At 45.9% G+C, this 22,137-nt stretch overlaps 1 protein-coding gene and 1 non-coding gene across 2 annotated transcripts; both read right to left on the reverse strand.

The window, feature by feature from the left end:
- Nucleotides 1–1,212: 1,212 nt before the first annotated feature.
- STEAP4 (STEAP4 metalloreductase) lies at nucleotides 1,213–18,962 on the reverse strand. Its single transcript, XM_040964974.1, has 5 exons — nucleotides 18,870–18,962; nucleotides 7,837–8,294; nucleotides 6,441–6,968; nucleotides 5,084–5,248; nucleotides 1,213–2,241 (listed from the first exon to the last, which is right to left on the reverse strand). Exons 2-5 carry the CDS (start codon nucleotides 8,290–8,292, stop codon nucleotides 1,978–1,980), a joined length of 1,413 nt encoding a protein of 470 aa, XP_040820908.1. The 5' UTR covers nucleotides 8,293–8,294; nucleotides 18,870–18,962; the 3' UTR covers nucleotides 1,213–1,977.
- Nucleotides 12,181–12,283, reverse strand: LOC121145962. Its single transcript, XR_005882121.1, has one exon. It is a non-coding gene; the product is annotated as a U6 spliceosomal RNA (small nuclear RNA).
- Nucleotides 18,963–22,137: the final 3,175 nt, after the last annotated feature.

Below are 22,137 nucleotides of genomic sequence, written 5' to 3' on the forward strand. Positions count from 1 at the left end.
ACAGCTTCTCCAGCTCCCACAGCTTCTCCAGCGCCCACAGCTTCTCCAGCGCCCACAGCTTCTCCTTCTCCAGTGCCCACAGCTTCTCCAGCGCCCAGTCGGCCCAGCCCCAGCCTGGGCACACCGGAGCGGAACCCCGAGAGCAGTGGGATCTTCCTGGCCGGTCTGGTGCCCTGCTCACAGCCTGACGCTGAGGTGGATCAACTAAAGGATCTCACGATCTGGGTGTGTTTGCAGCTTTTTTGGGAAGCACAGACTGAAATGGGAAACAAGTGCCTAATGTTGTGATGAAGTCAGTGAACACCCGAATCCGATGGTATAAAGTCACTTTAGCCAGAAATTGGCAAAGCATAATAAATGCTAGCCAGGGTTCTTTCTGAGGAAATAAATGAATCTATGGAAAAATGTTAGCAAGTGCAAAAATACCCTTGAAATGTTGTTTGTTTTAGTAAAAAAAAAAATGTAGAATAGACTATATATTCAGTGAGGGCACTGTTTAAGTAAATGCCCATTTGATGGATATTATACAGCTAGTGAATAAATTCACATATTATGGAAGAGAATAAAGCCTTTAGTAAGTTAAATGAATCAGAAAGGATGTAAATTTGAATACTCAGTATAGATATGACTGTTTTTGAGAAGTTTTACTGAAAAACATCCTGGATGGTGGGTGCGATTCTAAATATTCTAATCACCTCGTACAATGTGATAATAAAGGCAAAAATGAAAGACAACTAAATGACCGACCCTTGTTGAGCAGGGAGGAAATGTCACAGACGTGGTCATTCCCTTCCCCACTCTGCACAGAAAGGCAGAAGAACCGAGCTGTACATCCACGAGGGGTGAGGAGGGCGCGGGTCCCTTCCCAGAGCAGGGCGTCCCCTCCCCGAGCAGGGCGCGGGTCCCTTCCCAGAGCAGGGCGTCCCCTCCCCGAGCAGGGCGCGGGTCCCTTCCCAGAGCAGGGCGTCCCTTCCCCGAGCAGGGCGCGGGTCCCTTCCCCGAGCAGGGCGTCCCTTCCGCGAGCAGGGCGTCCCTTCCCCGAGCTGCTGCCCCCACAGCTTCCCAGGGCTCTTCTCATCCACCTGCTGGTCACGTGTATGATTCTGAATAAGTCACTTCATCTCTAAAATTATGATAGATTAGTATCAGAGCCTGCATCCTTGCGGTAGACATCAGTCTCATGGTTGGATTTTGTGAATTACAAAGCCCAAATAATACCAAACAAATGTAGTATAATTTCAAAAACATTTTCTTAGCCTGTTAGCTAATATTTAGGTTTCTTTCCTTGAACTGTTCTGTGTGAGGGCTTTTACGAACTCTTCCTTGTTTATTGCACATTGAGAAAAATCCAAAGTTCTAGCTCTACATTTTTTTCTCAGTCGTTGCAATCTGTTTCTTACAGAGGAAAAATTTTAAGAAAACCGTAAATTTCTGTCTACATATGTAAGGCATGATAACTTCCAATCAGTGGTGATTTTTCTTTTTGGTGTGTGTGTTATAAAATAGTTCTTCATAATGGACATAGATACAGGTGAAAACAAAGTTAAGGAAAAATATAACTAAGGAATTTAGCGAGACAGCTCTTTACAGTCCAACGGTCTCATTCCTTTAGCTCATCCGGCCCCTTTTCTTCACACTTTTCTCAAGCAATGCTTCTACCACCCTGCTTAACTCAGCCCTTGTAGGAGAGAAGGAAGCTGTGTAGAAATTCTCCAGAATTCCCAGCAGACATTAGGGCATTTGTGTTGCCCACAGACAGATGCCTCTTAGCATGACACCACAGTCCCAGTGCCAGCCCCGTGGCCCGGGAGAAGCGGCAGTCGGAGCCTGCAGGGGTGTTCCCCCCAGCCGGTCAGTGCTCACTGTCAGGCCGTGTTGTCACCGACCTCCAGCTGTGCTGGGAGAGCAAAGGGCTTCCTATTGCACCTGTTGTTCCTCTGCAAACACCCCGGAAGCATGAGTAGATTCAGCTTTGCTTCAGATGTCTGATTTTCCGTTCACTGCTGGTTTAACGGCTGCTGTGTCCCTTTCCCAGCCCTGGCGGATCCGCGTCAGGGTCCTGTCTATGCACGGCAGGAGGAGGATGAACTTGATCGCCAGGACGGTGCACGGGATGATGAGTGCCAGGATGTAGGCTGACGGCAGGTACCATCTGAGAGCTGATGGGCTGAGGAACCGCTTGCCGCCGTACACCAGCGTGTGCGCCGTGCACAGGATCAGGGTCACGAAGCCCAGTTTGGACTGTGAGCGAGAAACAGAACCGTGTACATTAACATGATGCAATGGATTAAGGTGGCACATTCTGTTGCAGCTTGAACAGAAGCTCATGCGGACGCATGCGGACGTTTAAACCCCAATGTCTGAGGCTGTGGGGTGATGGGCTAGAGTGGTTGATGGACTGAAGGCAGAGAGGGATCTGATTATGGCATGACAGAGGTGGGCCCGGGGAGAGCCCCTTAGCTCACGTGGGCTGGCCTGAGCAGGTCGCCTTCTAGAGGGTCGGTCATGTAAGCCGAGGGTGCTAACAATGTTTCTGCTCTCTCTCCACCCTGTTCTCTCTCTGTCACTCGCCCCCTGCCCCACAGCTACCTCCCCCACTGAGATAAAGAGCTCACAGGTGGCTGGCTTAATTGTGTCTGGCGTCTTAGGTTTGTGGTGAAAAAAGCTGACACTCCCTGCCTTGTTCCACAATCTCCCATCCACCTTCCTTCGACCTCAGCAGGTGCTGAAAGCAAAGGGGCAGCTTCATCCTGGGCTGTGAACCTGTGAGCTAGAAGCTGATATAGCCTAGTTCTTTCTCATTTTGCTCCTCTTCTAGTCACAAAAAACTGACTATTGCACACTGTAACCGATGAAGGAAGCTTGTCAGTAACCTCAGCATTTGAAATTTGTAATATTTAGGACTCTGCTAAGTACTGAAAAAAGGTGTGAAGATTCCTTCAGAATGGTAACCATTTCACTTTTTAAACCAAGAATTGGGCCCGGCGCGGTGGCTTAGTGGCTTAAGTTCTCACCTTGAAGTGCCGAGATCCCATATGGGTGCCGGGTCTAATCCCGGCAGCTCCACTTCTCATCCAGTTCCCTGCTTGTGGCCTGGGAAAGCAGTCGAGGACGGCCCAAAGCCTTGGGACCCTGCACCCGTGTGGGAGACTTGGAAGAAGTTCCTGGCTCCTGGCTTCAATTGGCATAGCACCGGCCATTGCGCTCACTTGGGGAGTGAACCATCAGATGGAAGATTTTCCTCTCTGTGTATCTGACTTTGCAGTAAAAATAAATAAATCTTTAAAAAACCCCAAGGATTGCACAGAGGGATAAACATGTCACACACGGAGACGCTGGAACAGTTGATCTCACTGAAGTGCAGGGTGGAATAGTGGATCCCACAGACTGGAAGGTCTTAGCGGGAGGACTAAGACACAGTATGACCCCAAGCTATACCGCATTACTGCCTGTCACTGAGTAAACCCAGATGCTACTTAATGACTATTGCAATGAACAACAGTGAGCCAACTTCGTTTGTTTTATTCTAAAGCACAGATTCTATGTCTGTCTTAATGCCTTGAACGGAGGGGTTATGAGAAAATGGGATTGCACTTAGCCTCAGGAGAAACTACAAGACTTGAAATTCAAATAGCTCTCTAAAACACAAACCTCATTTAAGTACTGATGGCCTGTGTTATTGTGGCTCACAATAAGCAGACATCAGAATTGTCTGGAGGTCTTGTTAAGACAAATGCCCGGACAACACCTGCAAGAGTCCTGCAGCAGGAGAGCTGGGTGTGGCCCGGAGAGCTGGGTGTGGCCTGGAGAGCTGGGTGTGGCCTGGGGAGCTGGGTGTGGCCTGGAGAGCTGGGTGTGGCCTGGGGAGCTGGGTGTGGCCTGGAGAGCTGGGTGTGGCCTGGGGAGCTGGGTGTGGCCTGGAGAGCTGGGTGTGGCCTGAGGAGCTGGGTGTGGCCTGAGGAGCTGGGTGTGGCCTGGAGAGCTGGGTGTGGCCTGAAGAGCTGGGTGTGGCCTGGGGAGCTGGGTGTGGCCTGGAGAGTTGGGTGTGTCTTGAATGAGGTGTCTGCTGGTGGACAGGTGGACAGAAACAGATTTCCCTGGAACAGTCTAGCACTGTTTGCAGCCTTCATCTAGTGTCTGTCTGTGCCAGTAAGCCGTGTTGTAAGGCCACTTTCCAATCTTTGCCGTTGCTTTTTTATTCTTATTCTTCATACATCTCTATACACAAAATTTAACAGCCAGTTGTGTTTTTTCCATGCTATAGCTTTAGCTGTGAATATGGGGGCCCGTCAGACACCCTGCAAGGAGTGAGCTACGAGGAAATCAAACCGTTATAGAATCTGCCCATTTGTTCCTTAGTTCAGTGTTTTCTAATTGGATTGTTAACACTGAATTTATTTGAGAGACAGAGCTGCTGTTTGCCTGTAGCAGGCAGCTTAATTTGGGTGCTGGGGAAGCAGACCTGGTCTTCCATAGGAGAGGCAGGAACCACTGATGTTGCCTCTGAGGGGCCACGCTAGCAGGGAGCTGGAGTCAAGGCCTGGGTAGGACATTGAACCCAGGCACTTGGGAACGGGCCTTTGGCATCCTCGCTGGTGTCTTAATGACCAGGCCAAGTGCCTGCCCCTGATTTGAATTTTGAAAATGAGATTGCTGGGGCCAGCACTGTGTTGTAGGAGGTAAAGCTGCTACCTGCAATGCCAGCTTCCCATATTGGCAGTGACTCATGTCCTGCTGCTCCATATTCAGTCCAGCTCCTAGCTAATGGTGTCGGGGAAGTAGCAGTCAATGGCTTAAGTGTTGAGCCCTGCTACCCATGTAGGAGATGCAGGTGAAATTCCTGGCCCTGCCCTGGACATTGCCGCCATCTAAGGAGTGAACAAACAGATGGAAGGTCTGTTTGTCTCTCCGTCTCTCTCTCTGAATTCTTTCAAATATTTTAACTGTTGTTTAGAAAAATGAGATTGCTAGGGAAATGCTGAAGCAAAATGAAGAAAAAGTTAGTCATCACATAACAGAAATTAGGATATTTGCAAAGCCATGTGCATTCTGCAATATTATAATGAAATCTTAAAGCCGTTACCTGCACAAATCGAAACTCTCTCCAGGTGACTGTGTTGCTAACTGATGGCAAGGAAGTGATTCCCAGGAGTACAAACAGAAAAAATCCGAGGATTCCCAGAGACAGGTATGAGTCACTAAGCCAGGCGGAGGAAGCACTAAATGGGTTTTCTTTCTTGGTCATGAGCTATGAAAAATTATAAGCATTAAAAAATTATGGCTTTTACAGATTGCCTACATGTTTAAAGAAGCTCAAAAATACATGCATGAGTATTATTTACTCAAAACAAATTACATGGTATTTTAAAATAGTGATTTACTAATAATTATAGAGAAAGACTTAGAACTGCATAATTTTTTCTAAGAAAAAGCAATTGGTTTTGCTAGGATTTTATTATAATACTTAATTCCAGGAGTTGTACAGAGAATTTTAACTTATCCTGTAAATCCTGAAAGAAGCTAAACATTTACTTAAACCTTAACCATATGGTTTTTTATTCCTCAAGCAAAGCTTAGTGTTCTCACATGATTGCATCAGAATTCCTTTTAGCTGTGTGTGTTGATTACTCACACCCACAAAGTACGGGTTCTTCCATGCGGATTTATGCAGTAACACACCATTGATGGTGTTTGAGAAGAGTTGAGTTACTTCTGCCTAAGTAACCCCCATGCGTTTCTTAGGGAAATAATGTAGAGAAGCCCATAGAATCGTCAGCAAGGGGTTACTGCTGCAGCCTCACACTGCGATCATAACGGGCAATATCATTTCTGAGCTGGAACGAAGAACACTTCCTCTTGGGCAGATGTAAAACTCCTTGAGCTGATTCTCTTTGATCCTTGGATCATGCCAAAGAGAACGGTTTATATTTGCTCACAGTTGTTTAGCTGACTTGTTATCCAGGGCAACTCACAAGCAGGTTGTAAACCACAACGCAAGGAGTGGTGACACAGACCGTTGAGTTCATTTGCGTTGCTGTGGCCTCCTTAGTTACCAGAAAGTTGATTTAGATTTCCAAAATGAGGTAACTGGCAGTAAAAAAAATCAAAGCTTGTAAACAAATGAGTGTGTTTACTTTTATTGACTGCCACCCAAAGGCATTGAAATCCGTGTCATTGTGTTTCCTGAGTCCTAAAACCTGCCAGTTGGTCAGCATCCCAGTGTGCTGTGGGAGTGTGCTGGACCCAGTGAACCCGGAAAACTAACTTTCAGTCCCATTAGTTATATGAGCTCTCAATTGGATAAACAAGCATGACTGTCGCACTCTACTTAAACACTAACGATGCCCAGAAAAGTGATCTAGAATTATGAAATGGAAACCAAAGTCCCAGAAGTTCTCTTTGATGTGAGAAGGCAGGGGAATATACAAAAAGGGATCTACCTGAGTAATGGTTGCATTTCTCGACCTCCATCGACCGTAATAGCGGATGGGAATCACCAGTGTGTAGAGGACATGAAGGCAGGCAAAGCCCAGTGCAACCAAGCCAAGCTGCTTTCGGCAAAGCATCCAGTGGTCCAGCCAGCCAGGGAATCGGCGGTATTTTGTACCATGGTACAGCTGGAGAATGGCAGCGATGACACCAGGCAGGAAAACCAAAGCCAGCAGCGTCAGTGCTGTGATGGGAAAGACTCGGTTCGGAATGGAAGCGGCCAAGCGGAATGTGTTGTCTTCCTTTTCGTAAACATACGGATAGATCACGTCTCTTACAACACAGTAGAAGAATAAGAAGACGCACAGCACAGCAGACAAGTAGAAGGGCATTCTCCACATTGGAAATAGTTGCAAGGGGTAGTTTTCAATTTCCTTGGCTGCTAGGAGAGACCCTTGGTCGAGTGGGGTCAGTCCAAGATTACGGACAACATCCATAACTCTTTGCTTGGCCTTGCTGTCATTTCCACAGACACACACCTGTGAGAAAGTAATTGATTATCTATTTGGTTTTTCAATTTAATACTACTTTGAAAATCTATAGAGGTTGAGCACCACTAATCCAAAATCTCACTTCAAAATGTTTCCATGCCCCAAGCCTTTTGAGTGCCGACAGCATGTTCCGAGCAGAAAATTTCATACAGAATTATTAAAAAATACTGTATAGCACTGTGTATAATCGTATAACTTCAGGCTTAATGTAAAAGCTGTGCATGAAGCACAATATGTGTTTGGACTGGATCCTCTCCCTGTGATAACTCATAATGTATAATATGTATCCACATATTTCATAATCCAGAGAAATCCAAAACCCAAAACACTTCTAGTCCCAGGCATTTTGATTATGAACTGCTCAATCTTTATAAGCAATATACAGAAGAAGATCATGGAGTGCTGAACCATTTTTCAAAACGATGATTTTGAATTATGTCCAGCAAGTGGATGTCTGAATCTTCCAGATGTGTGCTGGATAGTTAGGTACCAGAGGGTGCAGTCACACATGGCTTGGCACTGTGAGCAGCTTAATCTATACTGCAGATGCAGCATCAGTTAGGACCCTTCCATACAGAGTGTGGGAATGGAAAGCATGTCTGTGGTGCTGACAGGAGATCTGCCGAGAGTGACCCTATTGGACTCACCCCAACTAAAACCTGAGGGTGTAGACAGAGGATGTGGATCCAACAGTTGACTTTGGTCAAAACCCTGGAAAATTATCCATGGCACATACATATAAGCAAAATGAAATACATAGTTGGTTTTTTGGTAGCAATTGTATTTTGCAATATTTGGGAAAGTGCATACTAAAAGACCCATCTACAACACTGAGTGTAAGTTCATTTTGCCTTACCTGCCGGCTTGCATCTAGAGCTCCCGATTGCAGAGCCCATGCTGAGATTGTGTTAAATGCTTTCACCACGTGGGCCTTCGGCATCAGCTGAGCAAGGTACTCTGCGTTGGACTCTGGGTGCTCGTTGACTCTGAGGTTGTTACTGACATCCACCAGTATTTTCCCATTGAGAACCTCAGTTAGTTCTGTGAGAAAGCTGTAATGCTCTCTGTGGATGGTGAGGATTATGATATCAGACCTCCGGGCTGCTTCGGCGTAGCTCAGGACCTCTGCACCACTGGCGAGCAGGCTGGATGCCTGAGGGTTTCGACTTCCAAACACAACATGGTAGTCACACTGGATCATTTTAAATCCCAGTGACCTTCCAAAATCCCCAGTTCCAAAGATGCAGACAGTTTCTCGCTTTTCTGGAGAACTCATGGCAAGAGGAAGTGCATCTGTAGACATTTTATCCATAGCTGGAAAATAATAACATGAACACCCACTAAAATATAAATGCTCTGGGCATGGATAAGTTAATGATAATTATATCACGGAAATCCTATAAGCGGCTGACATTTGAATCTCCTAATTGTCTCAAGTGTGTTATTCCAAAATTTCAGTAGAGTGACAGTTGTTGCTCATATTTTTATATGAGCCTGGAGAAAAGCTTCTGTTGGATAAAGAGCTGCAGTGGGAAACCAAGACACACACATCTTGTGAACTATGGTGATGTGTTGCAATGACACTGTATGTATTGAACTCATGGTTCCCATGGAGAAATTTTGAAAATTAGGGTAATGACCAGGATGCTCATCCTATTAAATGCTAAAAATACTATGAAACTGTCAAAGGAAAAATTTCTACTGGAATGAGAAAAAAAATGAACCCAAATATCTATGATTAAGATGGTGTCTCAAGCCAATGGAAAAAATATGGATTGTTCAATAGCTAATGCTGGAGCAACTCAACGGCCAATTGGAAGGAAAAAAAAAATAGGAATGTATACTCATACTGCATTCCCAGGTGTAAAATCAAAACTTATAGAAGATTTAACTTTTAAAAAATAGAGCTAGACGAAATCCTAGAGAAGTATTTTACAAAGTGAGGTCTGTTTTCAAAATCGCTTGTAGATAGACAAACTTGATCATGTAAAAATAAATAATTCCTGCAAAGCAGAAACCAGTAAGAAAAATCAGGAGAGAATGAATACACTGAGAAAAATATTTTAAAAGTTTTACCGATCAGTAAGAAAAAAATCAATTGCCTATTAGGAAACTGGGCAAAAGGACTGAACTGTCAGTGCATCCTAAGGAAATATTAAAGACTTTGAAGAATAGTAAAAAGTCTTTAATTTTATCCAAAATGAAAGCAAAGCAGTTAAAGCTGAGATATTGTTATGAACCATGTGACTGTATTACTTTTAAAATATTTGTGAAATTTGAATAAAAAGTGTCTGTAATTTAATATAATCTAGGTTAGTATCTATACTTTTAAAGATTATTTCCCATTTCAGTGTTGAATTTCTCTTAAAATTGCTTCCTTCCTAACCCTAGTTTGAAAGTTTCAGTGTGTGCCTAGTAGACATATGGTGACCATGTGAGAAACACGGAGTTCTGGAGTTGGAAGTGGTAGGTAGTTTTTTCTGTGCTCTAGGCACTGTGAGACATAAAGAGGAGGAAGCTGGAATTTTGGACTGACCAATGGGGAGCAGTGAAAAAAAAAAAAGGAAGGCTTTTTTGTTTTAAGACTTATTGATTTATCTGAAAGATAAATAGAGAGAGAAAATCTGCCATTTACTGATTTGATTCACTCCCCAAATGGCAGCAAAGGCTTGAGCCATCTTCTGCTGCTTTAATGGCTGCATTGGAAGTGGAACAGGTGAGATGGGGAGTGGCACCAACGTGGGATGCTGGCACTGGAGGTGGTGGCTTTACCTGTTACGCCACGATGCTGGCCCTAGAGGATATGTACAGACAGGCATGACTTCCTTACTGCTAGTTTGGGCCAGTTGCACAAACTCCTGGTACCTCAGGTTGACCATCTTTAAAATGAGATCTTATAGGGCCTGCTTGAGATGTAGAGAATTAGATAAATGTTTGTTTTCGAGAGCCAAATTTTTCATTTGGAATGATTACAAATGCAGAAGACACCATACGGATAGTGCAGGAGGTCTCTGTGTGCCCTTTACTTACAGCCATAGCTACTTTTTATACAACTGTAGCATGGTACCCAGACCAGGGCGCTGCCATGGGTGCCCTGTGTGTTTGTTGCTATCTGCTTCTCCCATGTGCAGACTCTCACTGTCCCCACTGCAACCAGGACACAGATGCTTCTGTCACCACCAAGCTCTCTCTCTTGCTGCCTCTTATTATACCTAGTCCTCTCCCAACAGTCGACTCCAGCCCTGGAAATCGCTAACCTGCTGTCTCCTCTATGTTAGTGAGAATATAAACAAACAAACATACAAACAAATCTAACTAAGTATAAATAAATGAATTCACATGATCTGTATACCTCTTGAGACTGACTCAACCTGATGCTCTTGGAAGCCAAGATTCAAATTTTCAAAATATTCTTAAAAATAGAATGCCAAAAGAGTTGATGTTTTAGGAGGCAACATAGGCTCTGTGAAAACACAGATTTATACAGAGCTTGACAGGGATATGCAGATTCTGTAGTAAAGGGATATGCATTTAAAGTTATATGATAGGACATAGGATTGTGAAGTCCTTTGTTTGGAGCAGCTTGGGGCCAGGTGGCACTGTTGTCCACCATCAAGGCTCTGAAACGGACTCTGTTACCAACTTCTCTGCATAAGAAGGACCTAACCATATTTCTTCTAAAAGGTGGGCACTTTCTTGCCTTGCACTTGGAAAACTGGCCATTTGTTTCCCCTAAAGATTTCATAGAATAAAGAGAAAAATACGTAATGATTTATATATTCTCCCAATGATTTATATATTCAAGTCAAGTGGGGAGTTTTTACAGAAAACTCAAGAGGAGAATCTTGGAGAGTTTGAATCTGCCCTGAACTGACCTGAGGCAGAACCTGGGCACTGTGTGCGTCTTAAAGCTCCACCAGGTGATTCTGATGTGTAGGCAAGGTAGAGAACCATTACCTTACACCCGTTTTCCACTGCCAGTCAGTGGCCTGCCACCGTGGTCATCCCTCTTGGTCAGACAGGGAGCTGTGACAGTGCAGGGGAACCGCCACCTGAGGGGTATGAATCCATTGATCTGAGGGTGACCCAGGTCAAAGTCCAACAAAGGAAACCTCAGCAAACTTCAGTGACTCTAAAGAGCAGTCATGCTTGAGAGCGGCTGGAGATGCAGAGGTTCATGCATCTGTGTTTCTAGGAGGCGAGTGGTGGGCAGGGAAAGACAATAGGGTGTTTTGAGGTTGTTGGGGTAGTAGAAATATTTCTCCTCCTTTGAAACTTTTTCTCTAAGGAATCTTTGGCTGAGAGGCCAGACATTTGTCTTAAGATAATCAGAGACATAACAAGGGTACCTGCATTTGCAGGCCTCCCAAGGGAGAGGGGATCAAAAGACCCCCGCTAGACCCAAAGTGTGATGGCAGCCTCTAGGTGTACCTTGTCCTGGACCCTCCCAAGGAAACCTGGAAAAATCATCTTCCAAGAGCCACAGGTTGTAGTTCGCTTGAGTCCAGGCTGGCTGGCATTTCTTGCTAACAACATTCACACGGAGCAGTGCCATAGCTCATCCGCCGTTTGCATGAAGCCACATGACTGGCACCATTTGAAAATTCCACTTTGAATTCTGAAGTGCCCATTTATCACACATCACAGTCGCCCACACACTCTCCCCTCTGGACATGCTCACGAGCGCCTGTGCCCATTGGGGTTGTAACACACAAATCCAATGTTGGTGGCATGGCGCCCTCTGGCGATCTGGAGTATAAATAACACCTTCAAACTGCATAAGATCTCACAGGAGTTTTTCATTTTAATTCTGTGCCTGTGAGCAGGGTTTTGTTTTTGTAAAGTTCTTAATCTGTTTTATTATTCCTTCTAAATGTTAACCGCCGGTGGAAACCCTTGATGATTTGACAACACACTAGAGCCAAAGCCCACCCATCAGCCGTTTCCTTTCATCCTAAGGCAGTGGGGCCAGAGGGAGTTTGAGAACTATGTCAGTGCTCTTGTGATTAGAGAGTTTGTTCTAACATTTCCCGGAGAAAATCAGAAAGCAAAAATATGTTTTAGTGATGTAAAAGCCGTACACACACATGAACTTATCCGACTTCTTCACTGAGCTGCTGCTGTATTCAGTAAGATCGAGACTCTTCAGGAAAATTAGCACAGTTACCTTCTAGCATAGACCCTTTACTGACAGTTGTGTATTACTGTGTAAAATCAAAATACCTTGTTTTCATCCTTGCGCAGGGGCCATGCTAATCTCTGCATCGTTCCAATTTTAGTATATGTGCTGCCGAAGCAAGCACAGAATACCTTGTTTTCAGCACTGCTGGTTACAGCTGGTAAAAATGGATCCAATGGATTTTTCTGGACAGTTCTATAAAAACATGTTGCTAGGTGTGCGTAGATTTCAAAGTATTTCCTTTAATGTGCATGTTAACACATCCCTTCTCCAGATATTTTTGGGGTGCCTACTGTGTGTCTTGGCGTATACACAGGATCACACATTCTAGTTTCAAAATGGTGTCTCCTTCCCAAAGGTCAAACCAGATTTCTGAATATGTGCAATTCAGAAACACATGTGTGGATGCACCTGTCAGAAAAGCACACAGCAGTATAGATGAGGGTCTTTCAGATGGCAGGAATGCTCTGAAAAAGACACGGCAGGGTGACGGACTAGGAAGGCAGCGAGGAGCGGCTGTCTGTCTCAGACTTGATCAGCATTAGGTCCCAGTCAAGTGAGGATTGCCAGACATGGCAGATAAAAATGCATGATGCCAAGTTTCATTTATTTTTGAATTTCAAGGGGAAAAAAAAGTGAATAACTTCTTAGTGTAAGTGTACTTCCCACCCCCTAATGCTTGGGGCACATTTATACTACAAAGTTTCTGATATGATATCTGGTTAGGCTGGGCGTTGAGTATTTTATGTGGCAACTTTAAGTCAAGCTACAGCATGAGAAAAGATTTTCAGGTGAGGGGTTTCCCAGGAGAAAGACAGCCGGTGGCTATGTATTAACTAATTGTGGCAATGAAGAGCCACCAGTATAAAATTACTCAAAGATTACCTACTGTGTAATCAGATTAGAAAAGGCATTATTGTTGCCATTTCAAATTATTTCAGGATTATATCATTTGAAATGGAAGATTACTAGATACTTTTATATCTTTGTAATTTTTAAAAAAACTATTTGTTTTAAAGGCAAAGTTCACAGGGAGAAAAAGAGGTCTTCCATCTGCTGGTTCACTCCTCAAATGACACATTGGCTAGAGCTGAGCCAATCCAAAGCCAGCAGCCAGGAGCTTCTTCCCACTCTCCCACATGGAGATCCTATGGGGCAGCTTCTGTTGCTTTCCCAGGTACATCAAGGGGAGCTGGTCTGTGAGTGGCATATCAGGACTCCAACTGGCACCCATAGGGGATGCCACGTGCCACACCACAGAGCAGGCCCCAATTCATAAGTATGTTTTAAATGAGAATTGGAGTGGACAAACAAGATTAACTGGAAAGGGACTTTAATCTATATATTAATATCCATTTCTAATTGGCTGCCAATTAGAGCTAGGAGGGACTCTCTTGAAATTAAAACATAAATTTTTATTCTAGCTAAGTTTTACTTGTGTTTGTAAAAGAAATTATATATCTGAAGAGGCTTCATAAAGTTCATGGAAAAAAGGAATTAAATGCTAAGTTTATTTTGGGGCTAAAAAACTTGAAAAGCCTGCATAATTTCTCATTGTATGCATTTTTTTATGAACTTCTGGAAGATTCCTCATATGCATGAATCTTTTAAAAATTAGGCCACAGAAACATTTTTTAAATACTTTTTCCGTGAATTTTTAAAAAATTACCCTCAAATTTCAACTTTGCTTAGAGGAAAGAAAAATAATCATTTTGTGATTTCCAGTTCTTGCAGCCATGCAAGTTACTAATAACCATGGCTAACAGAAACCCATCCTGTAAAGATCTTCACAAAGAAACCACTGCAGGCTGTTTGCTACAAACTGAGTTATTTCAACTGTCTGTTTTTTAAGGATAATTACTTATGTCACAAACAACCTAAATTACTGACGATTAGTATTTATGCTAGCCAATGGCGTGACACCAAAGGAATGGTAATCCTGGTCACGTCACAATAGCAGAGCTAATGGCCACCTTTACATGAACGTTCCAGGGTGGTGCCCACTGGCACATGTTTTCTTAACAGCTTGTCAGGAACATGCGACAGCGCGTGCTGTGGTGGAAATGATCCTGCTGGTCACGGGTACCACTGCCCAGTGAACCATGGGACAGGGGAGGTAAAGCAGAACCGTATTACCTATTTAATTATGCTTTCAGGCTAAAATTGTCATTAATTCTAGTTCTTTGTTGATGTTTTAGCTCGATTAAAAATCTCATTAATGCATGTTGCCACACTCTAATCTCAGCAGCGTCTGTCAAAACAAATTATGAGTGTTTGAGGATTTCTTGGCCAAGAGTTTCACCATGTGGGTCATCCTGTGCCTTCTAGGCTATCTGGGTCACTCGACTCTAGCCTGGGCACAGACAACAGCCAGGCTGGTTCCCCTGGAACTCCCGTGACTTATTAGATCCGCAACAACTTCGGAGTCTGTGGTTCACTAACGATTTGCACTGGGCCATGATGAGTGGGTGGACACTACGTCAGTGAGGTGCCAGCTCTGGCTGCACCACAGTGTGCGCTGGGCCATGATGAGTGGGTGGACACTACGTCAGTGAGGTGCCAGCTCTGGCTGCACCACGGTGTGTGCTGGGCCATGATGAGTGGGTGGACATTATGTTAGTGAGGTGCCAGCCCTGGCTGCACCACGGTGTGCGCTGGGCCATGATGAGTGGGTGGGCACTATGTTAGTGAGGTGCCAGCTCTGGCTGCACCGTGGTGTGCGCTGGGCCATGATGAGTGGGTGGACGCTACGTCAGTGAGGTGCCAGCTCTGGCTGCACCACGGTGTGCGCTGGGCCATGATGAGTGGGTGGACATTATGTTAGTGAGGTGCCAGCCCTGGCTGCACCACGGTGTGCACTGGGCCATGATGAGTGGGTGGGCACTATGTTAGTGAGGTGCCAGCTCTGGCTGCACCGTGGTGTGCGCTGGGCCATGATGAGTGGGTGGACGCTACGTCAGTGAGGTGCCAGCTCTGGCTGCACCACGGTGTGCGCTGGGCCATGATGAGTGGGTGGACATTATGTTAGTGAGGTGCCAGCTCTGGCTGCACCACGGTGTGCGCTGGGCCATGATGAGTGGGTGGACATTATGTCAGTGAGGTGCCAGCTCTGGCTGCACCACGGTGTGCGCTGGCTCTGTAACAACCTGCAGTAACCCCCTAAGTCTTTAGTGCCAAGGAATCAGGTGGATTTGTTGAGTCTGCTGTAGTCAGATGTTTAGGAAGTTGTTCGAGCAACTCAATTTTGAATGAACTGTTAGATTGCCCTAGGAATTCTCTGGATATTAATAGTTGCCAACTCATTTGGGAGCAGAGTAGTTCTGCTGTAGATCTGACCCCAACAAACCCTGTAGTGAAACCATTTGCCAATGCGTTCTTTGCATTCTCTTCAACATCTTATTTCCCATACAGCCCGGGTCAGGAGATTGAATAGCATGAACAAATGACTTGCCTACATTTGTACTGGAGATGTGACTACTGGGAGCATGATAGCTCTGTAAAAATGATCTGATATAATTTAAAGCTTTTGAACCGCTCACTTGGCTAATCATGCCAGTCTTTAAAGAAAGACAAACATGTCTTTAATTAATTTGAAAATTCAACATTCCAGCCTTCACAACTTGTATTAAATGCCTCAGTCACACTTTGTCACCCTTTAAAATTTGGTAGTTACAGATTTATCAAGAAATGAACCTACTATAATAACATAATAATAAGGTGAGTTGAAATAGAGTTACAGTAATGTCAGCTGTTGATTGGACACCCCAGTCTCCCGCGTCTGCCCAGACGAGGGCCGTGAGACTCTGGCCTTGGCTGCTGCACTTTGAGCTCAGTAATGAACACAGCACAGTGTTCACACTCGTCACCCACTGTGGGCTGAAGAGTCACCAGGTTTTAACAATCAGAATCACGGTTATCAGTGACGACTTGGCACGGCGCTGTGGTTTCAGCAGGGATTCACGGGGCCACAGTGCATGCGGTGTGTGTCAGGGCTGAGGAGGAAATGCGACAGGCCCTGACTTGTGAGACTGAACCGAGAGAACATGCTGCAGGTGGGCGATTAGGCCATGGTAACAGCTGCCACGCGGGCCAGAGCAGGGGTGGGTGGGTGGGCGACTGTGTGTCCAGAAGGGAAATCAGACGCCTCCCCCTGCCATCAGCGGCGATAAGTAACCTGAACAAAGTCTTGCAGAACGGCCTCAGTGGCCACTCTTGCCCTTCGTATTCACAGTCAGGGCTCCCGACTCTCTCCAGGGACCATTTCACACACATTTTCTTTCCTTTTAAGACGATGGATCTGGAGGGCAGCAATGACCACACGTCTACATTTAAAGCGGCATCTGTGTCTCAGATGCTGATTGAGGAAATGCGTTGACAGAGAGCAACATGGCAAGGCCACTGCACCTACGGCTGAGTACGCTTGTGGAACCTCGGCAGAGGAATGCAGGCTAGGACTCAGTGTCCTGCTGAACTAATTAGAGCAGGACTACTTCCTGCACTCATTTCTACAGAGATCTTCAAACCCCAAGCTTGGGTCTTTACTCCTTAATTATACTGAAAGAACAAATAGTTTATGTAGCTGGGGCCAAGTATGTTTCCTTATCATGTGTTGTTTTCAGCACTAATTATCTCTTCCGTTATTTACTTAGTTTTATTCTTTCCCAGGCTGATTTCTTAGAAAACAATTTACATTATTTTAGAAATGACCTTTATTAAAAATATGCTGAGCCTTAATGCTCCCTGTGGACGGTGCCTTAGTGGAAGCGGGTTCAGAAATGGGGCAGCTGGGACTTATATTACATATCTCCACATGGGATGTGGGTGACCCCAGCAGCAACATAGGGTGCTGCACCAAATTCCTGCCCTGTAACTTTGTTTCTATTGATATATGCAGCCTACTCTTAGAGATCTTCCCATCCCCCGTGCCGATAAAACCCCCAAAGCCAACAACCTCTGCACAGAAAACTTCACTCTCTGCGGCCTATTCTAGGTCTTTCCAGTAGGAATCACAGGCAGGTGTACCTGCAGGCACTTAATGAATAACAGAACAGCTATGACCAGGTACCCTAGTAAATCCTCCAGCTGTGAAAAGCTACTGAGGTGGTCCTTGTTTCCTTTCGCTATGGTGCTACAGTTCATCAGCCTTCTTAAGATTTTCAAAGGAAATGATTTTAACATAGCAGCTAATAAAAAAGATGGCTGGTGACCAGGGGTGGGTGGTGTGGGTCGCTGAGGGGTTTTTGAGAGTAGCCGCAAAATCGGCAGCTCACACACTAAAAGGCAACTCTGCATCCTTTCATAGCAGTAGTCCTAGAGGGGGGAGACTTAGGCAGTTCTGCAAGATTCAAGAGACCCGGTGTAGGGGGTGCCCTGGCTTCCTTCAACTTAAAAATATGACCAAGCTCATCTTTCTTCAGTTGCCCACAGCACAGGGCAGGGCCTAGGATGTTCAATTTTTTATCAGGCTGGTAAAAACATCTCTGGTACCCTCATAAACAACAGTGGGCAGCCTGAAGCCAGCGAAAGTGAGAGTGACTGTCAGGTGAGGGGTCAGGTAGGGGTCGGGGTGACGTGTGTAGGTTGAGGAATTCAGCAGAACCCTCGCCTTCGCCCAGGGGGACAGCTCTGACCCAGTTTCTTGGGACACAGGCACCGTGTCCTTCCAGTTCCTTCACAGGTCCAGGCCTGATAATGGGACCTCTGCCTTTTCGCCTCTGCCTTGCCGGGAAGGTGGAACACACGCCAAGTGCAATCTCCTGCCGTGCTAAATTACAGCATTCAGGAAAATGTGGGGCCTTGCCAAAGGCCATATCTCAAAAAAGTTACTGCTTCGAATAAATGTGCCATTTTATAAAATTACACCTACTGTACCAGGAAAAAAAAGTTCTTTCATGTGAGTGACATTTGTATGACTGCCATTTGTAGCGAATGGGACATTCTCACACAGCCAGCCTGGAGAAGGGTTTCGGAGTCTCCTTTGAATGCCAAGTGGGGTAAAACTCGAAGGTGCTTCTGCCGGAAGAGAATGCCCAGCTGGGCAGTTTCCTTAAAAAATGAAGCCAGCGTTTTTATGAATATAAGTAATTATTAAGTTTTACCGGCAACATTAGCAAGATTTCTGGCATTTTAAACCTGCAGGTTTCTTGCACTCCGGATTGTCCGCTTGTGACCCTGGGAACCAGGCGCCTTTTAGTTTGCACCTGGGGAAGGTGAGGTGTCTCCGTCCCTCCCCGGTTCTGCAATCATTTCTGTCCCTTAGGAAAATCCCAAGCAACTTTGCACCAGTCTCCGGACAAGCAGCAGATCCGGGCTTTATTGACTCTCTGCAGTAAACTAGATTCCTAACAGCCGCTTCTGCCAAAGCTAATACTAAATCATTTCAGGGAATAGAAGGCTAAGATCGCAGGACAAATGTTCAGCTCTGGGCATGAAGGGGCAAGCGCCCTTTCGCCAGGCGCCCCTGTGATGTGGATCCAGGGACAGGAAGCCAAGCCCTGTCCACCCTCCTGCAGATCAACCTGCATACCCTGGTAGAGAAATGAAGACCAAGTTTCCGCAAACTTGTGGACTTGCTTCCCAGCGAGGCAGGCGCGCCTCTCAGTACAAGTGTGCTGGGAACCGGGCCCTGAAAAACAGACAGATCAGGAAACCCGCGTGCGCGCGGAGGAGAAGGCGAAGGCTGCACAGCACTCGCCCGCCACACGACCCACCTGCAGGAGAGGCGCCTCCAGGGCGGATGGGGTCACGCGACGGCAGCCAGGCGGGGAGAGCGCAGTTCCAGGCTCCGCGGCACAGACAGCTCCGGGTTCGGGGCGGGCGGGCGGCTCTCACAGGTATAAGAAGCCAGAGCCCGGAGGGAGGGCCTGCTAGATTGCGTAAGAGCAGCGGTTTAGAAAGCGCTTCCAGGCAGAGCTGGCGCTGGGAACCCTGAGCAGCAGGAAGGACCAGAATTTCCCATTCGGCTGCTCTGGTCGCTGCCCAGTGAGCTGACCTGGCGACCTTGGGGTGTTCGGGGTTTTCCACCAGCCCTCTGGGTGGGCGCGTCCCAGTCTGATAGCCTCCGGGGAGCCTTCCTCCAGGAGCCTGAGGGCCGGCTCAGCTTCCAGTTGGCTCTCATTCCCGTGGAGTCGCAGGTGACAGATAAGGGCGACATCGCCCCCCACTGCCTGGGAGCCCTGGCTGCATGCGGGGCCCACCGAGTGACTGATGATGAGTTTTCCTTCCAGAGAAGCTCGCCAAACAGGAGCAAAATATGCTACTATATGGAGTTTTCTCTCTGGATCTTTGAGGGTTTGGTTCTGGGACCTTTGAGAATTCCAGAATCTTCAAATGTTCAGATCCCTGACGAAATGGTGTGTGTGTGTGTGGGGGGGGTCATCTACACACTCCCTCCCACTTTGTCTCTGTTCTTACAATACCCATTGCAGTGTCACTGGGACTGTGTCATGTTGTACAGGGGAAAGTCTGCACATACCCAGTGCAGGTGCAGTTTTGTTCTGAATAGTTTTTAGTTTGTGACTGGTTCAGTCTGTGGATGGGCAACTCATGGATACAGAAACCAATGGCACATACAACCGTACTGGTGTCTTTCAGTTTTGTGTTTCTTTGTTCATTTACTTGGATGGAGCTAGAAACGGAAAAAGATCTTGACTTCCCTGATTGACATCTCAAATGCCTGCAGTCACTTGGGCTGGGCCAGGCCAAAGTCAGGAGCCCAGAACTTAAACAGGAATCTAAGCCCTTGAGCCATCACCACTGCCTCCCCAGGTGCCCAATAGTGGTGGATAACATAAAAGCAGAGCTGAGATGTAAACCCCAGTGCTCCATTATGGGATGCAGGCTACACCAAAGGCTTGGTGTCCTGTCTATGCAGAAGGAGCTTAAAACTCTGGCATGCTGGCTTAACATTTAACCATTATAACCAAAGGAGCAACCCCCGCCCCCCAAATGTGGCAGTCTAGAAACATACCACCTCCAGAAGACATGCCTGTCTTTCACCCAGGCATCTGGACTTAAATTTCATGTCTGCCAGAGGCTTTGTCATATGGGTGGACCGTTCCCAGCTCTTGTGAGCCAACCTTCTGTTTTCCTGGTTCTCAGCTCTCCCTAGAGTGTCTTATGGACCCACCCCAGACCCTCTTGTCTTCCAAGAAATCTTTGCAAAGCCACTGGTGGCAATTAGATAGTTCATTTCTGTATGCAGTGAAATCTCAGAACTTGCCAAACTAACACACTGTTTTAGGAGGAACTGTAACTTCAGAAAGAGCTGTTTGGCCAGTGTTTTCTTTCGTGCAGAAAGCAGTAAGTGTTAATTCTTCTGGGGTAGTGTCTTTCACATCACCAAGACTGGAAAACAGCCTTGCTCACCATAGACTCCTAGCTGGGGCTACAGTGAATCTGAATAAACAAACTCTTCTGAGTAACCTTTGTTTTCTACCAGCTTCTAGATCACTGTTCCACAGGTCTCAGTAACATCTTTGTTATGATCTAGTCCACATATCCATTGGTCTTGTAATTCCTCCATGGGTTTATTGTTCTTTGTCTAAACTGTTTAGGAAAGTCATGCATTATTCATTTCGGGACTTCTTGCAAAGACTGCCCCTGCCACTCCCCAGGACATGAATATTTTATGGAGCTTTCATGCTTTTTTTCTCCCTTGATATGTACTGCTTGTTTCCATTGGCTTTCTTAGAATCCTCCCAAGAGCCTGTGCAAAAACTAAGCAATTGGGTCGATGTCTTGCTTGCCTACCGCAGTGTAGTTTCTGTGTTCGGCTTGCAGCCAGGAGCTCAGGAGAGCTGTTTCGGGTGGGTCTCCTCTTTGCGAATACAACTCCAAAGCTCCTGTTTTTGTCTGGACCGGCCCACCATACTGAGCATGGCGCTTGGCTTGTCATCAGCCTGCAGACTTAGTGCACTCACTATTCATGAGTCTATTGGCCATGATTGTGTTTGCAGAGACTGTGCTAGTCTCTTCCAAGGCCAGAGAAAACTTATAAACCCATGTGGCTTCCGTGGCAGCTGGTTTTCCCAGGTTCAAGACTGACAAGCCAGAGAAAAATCTATCTGTAGGGCAAAAAGTTTCATGGGTGGGGTTCTGTGATGAATTGGGCAACATCTGGATTTAAGTTTTACAGGCACAAAACTTGATTCTTAGCACGCTGGCTGTGACGCTAATGGTGACAACTAGAACGTAGGCTTGTTGTCTGTGGTATATAAGGCAGATAGTTGCAGAGAACTGGTTTTAGGCCACCACACATTCCAGTCACCACACATTCTTCTTGCAGGTGCATCCCCTGAAAGTCATGTTATATCCAGAAAGCTGCTGGATAAGACGGGAGTAACCAGCTTCACTGGTTAAGAGTAACCTGTGTCCATGGTGGTCTGTGTCACCAGACACAGATGGCTGGGATCTGTGCACTGGGTCATTGTGGTTTCTCGATGGTGTTAGGATCCACTCTGAGTTGAAATAATGGACAACCATACAGCCACATGCTGCCCTCAACTAATAACAGAAATGGTGCTTTAATCACTTGTCATGTTTAGGTGGGTGAAAAATCTTGAAGCCCAATTATTGTGAGAGGCAGATATATTTCAGTTCTGTAAGCTCGTTTTTCTTTGTTGTTCTTTTGCTTCAGGCAACCAGAGTCCTAGCAAAGGAAGATTAAATTACTGAGATATGAGAGAAAAATTGCCTTTATTAGTAGTAAACTTAAGAGACACTTGGCTTATTTATGTTTTGGTTTAAAGATTTATTTCCACCTGAGGCCTAGCAGGGACACACAATTCATAAACTTTCCTTAAACCCTTGCTGTAGGGGAAAATTAAGCTTCCCAAAGATGCCAGCAACCTGAATAGCAGGAGGATTTGCTGTTGGCAGGACTGCTCTTTCTTGCTGTGGTCTTACTGACAGAACCCCAGGCAGATTTTCCCAGATGTTTAGGGATTTCCACGTTCAGCGGGCTGCTGAGACTTGCTG

Source organism: Ochotona curzoniae, unplaced genomic scaffold (genome assembly GCF_017591425.1).
Source record: "Ochotona curzoniae isolate NIBS_2020 unplaced genomic scaffold, NIBS_Ocur_1.0 scaffold_3835, whole genome shotgun sequence".
NCBI lineage: Eukaryota > Metazoa > Chordata > Mammalia > Lagomorpha > Ochotonidae > Ochotona > Ochotona curzoniae.

Excerpts from the sequence above, each read along its gene's own strand:
- STEAP4 (XM_040964974.1), bottom strand. The coding sequence starts at position 8,292 with ATGGATAAAATGTCTACAGATGCACTTCCTCTTGCCATGAGTTCTCCA. Across the intron at positions 5,249-6,440 it reads GAAATGCAACCATTACTCAG|CTCATGACCAAGAAAGAAAA; the intron begins GTAGATCCCTTT and ends AATTTTTCATAG. Across the intron at positions 2,242-5,083 it reads GAGAGTTTCGATTTGTGCAG|TCCAAACTGGGCTTCGTGAC; the intron begins GTAACGGCTTTA and ends TCTCGCTCACAG.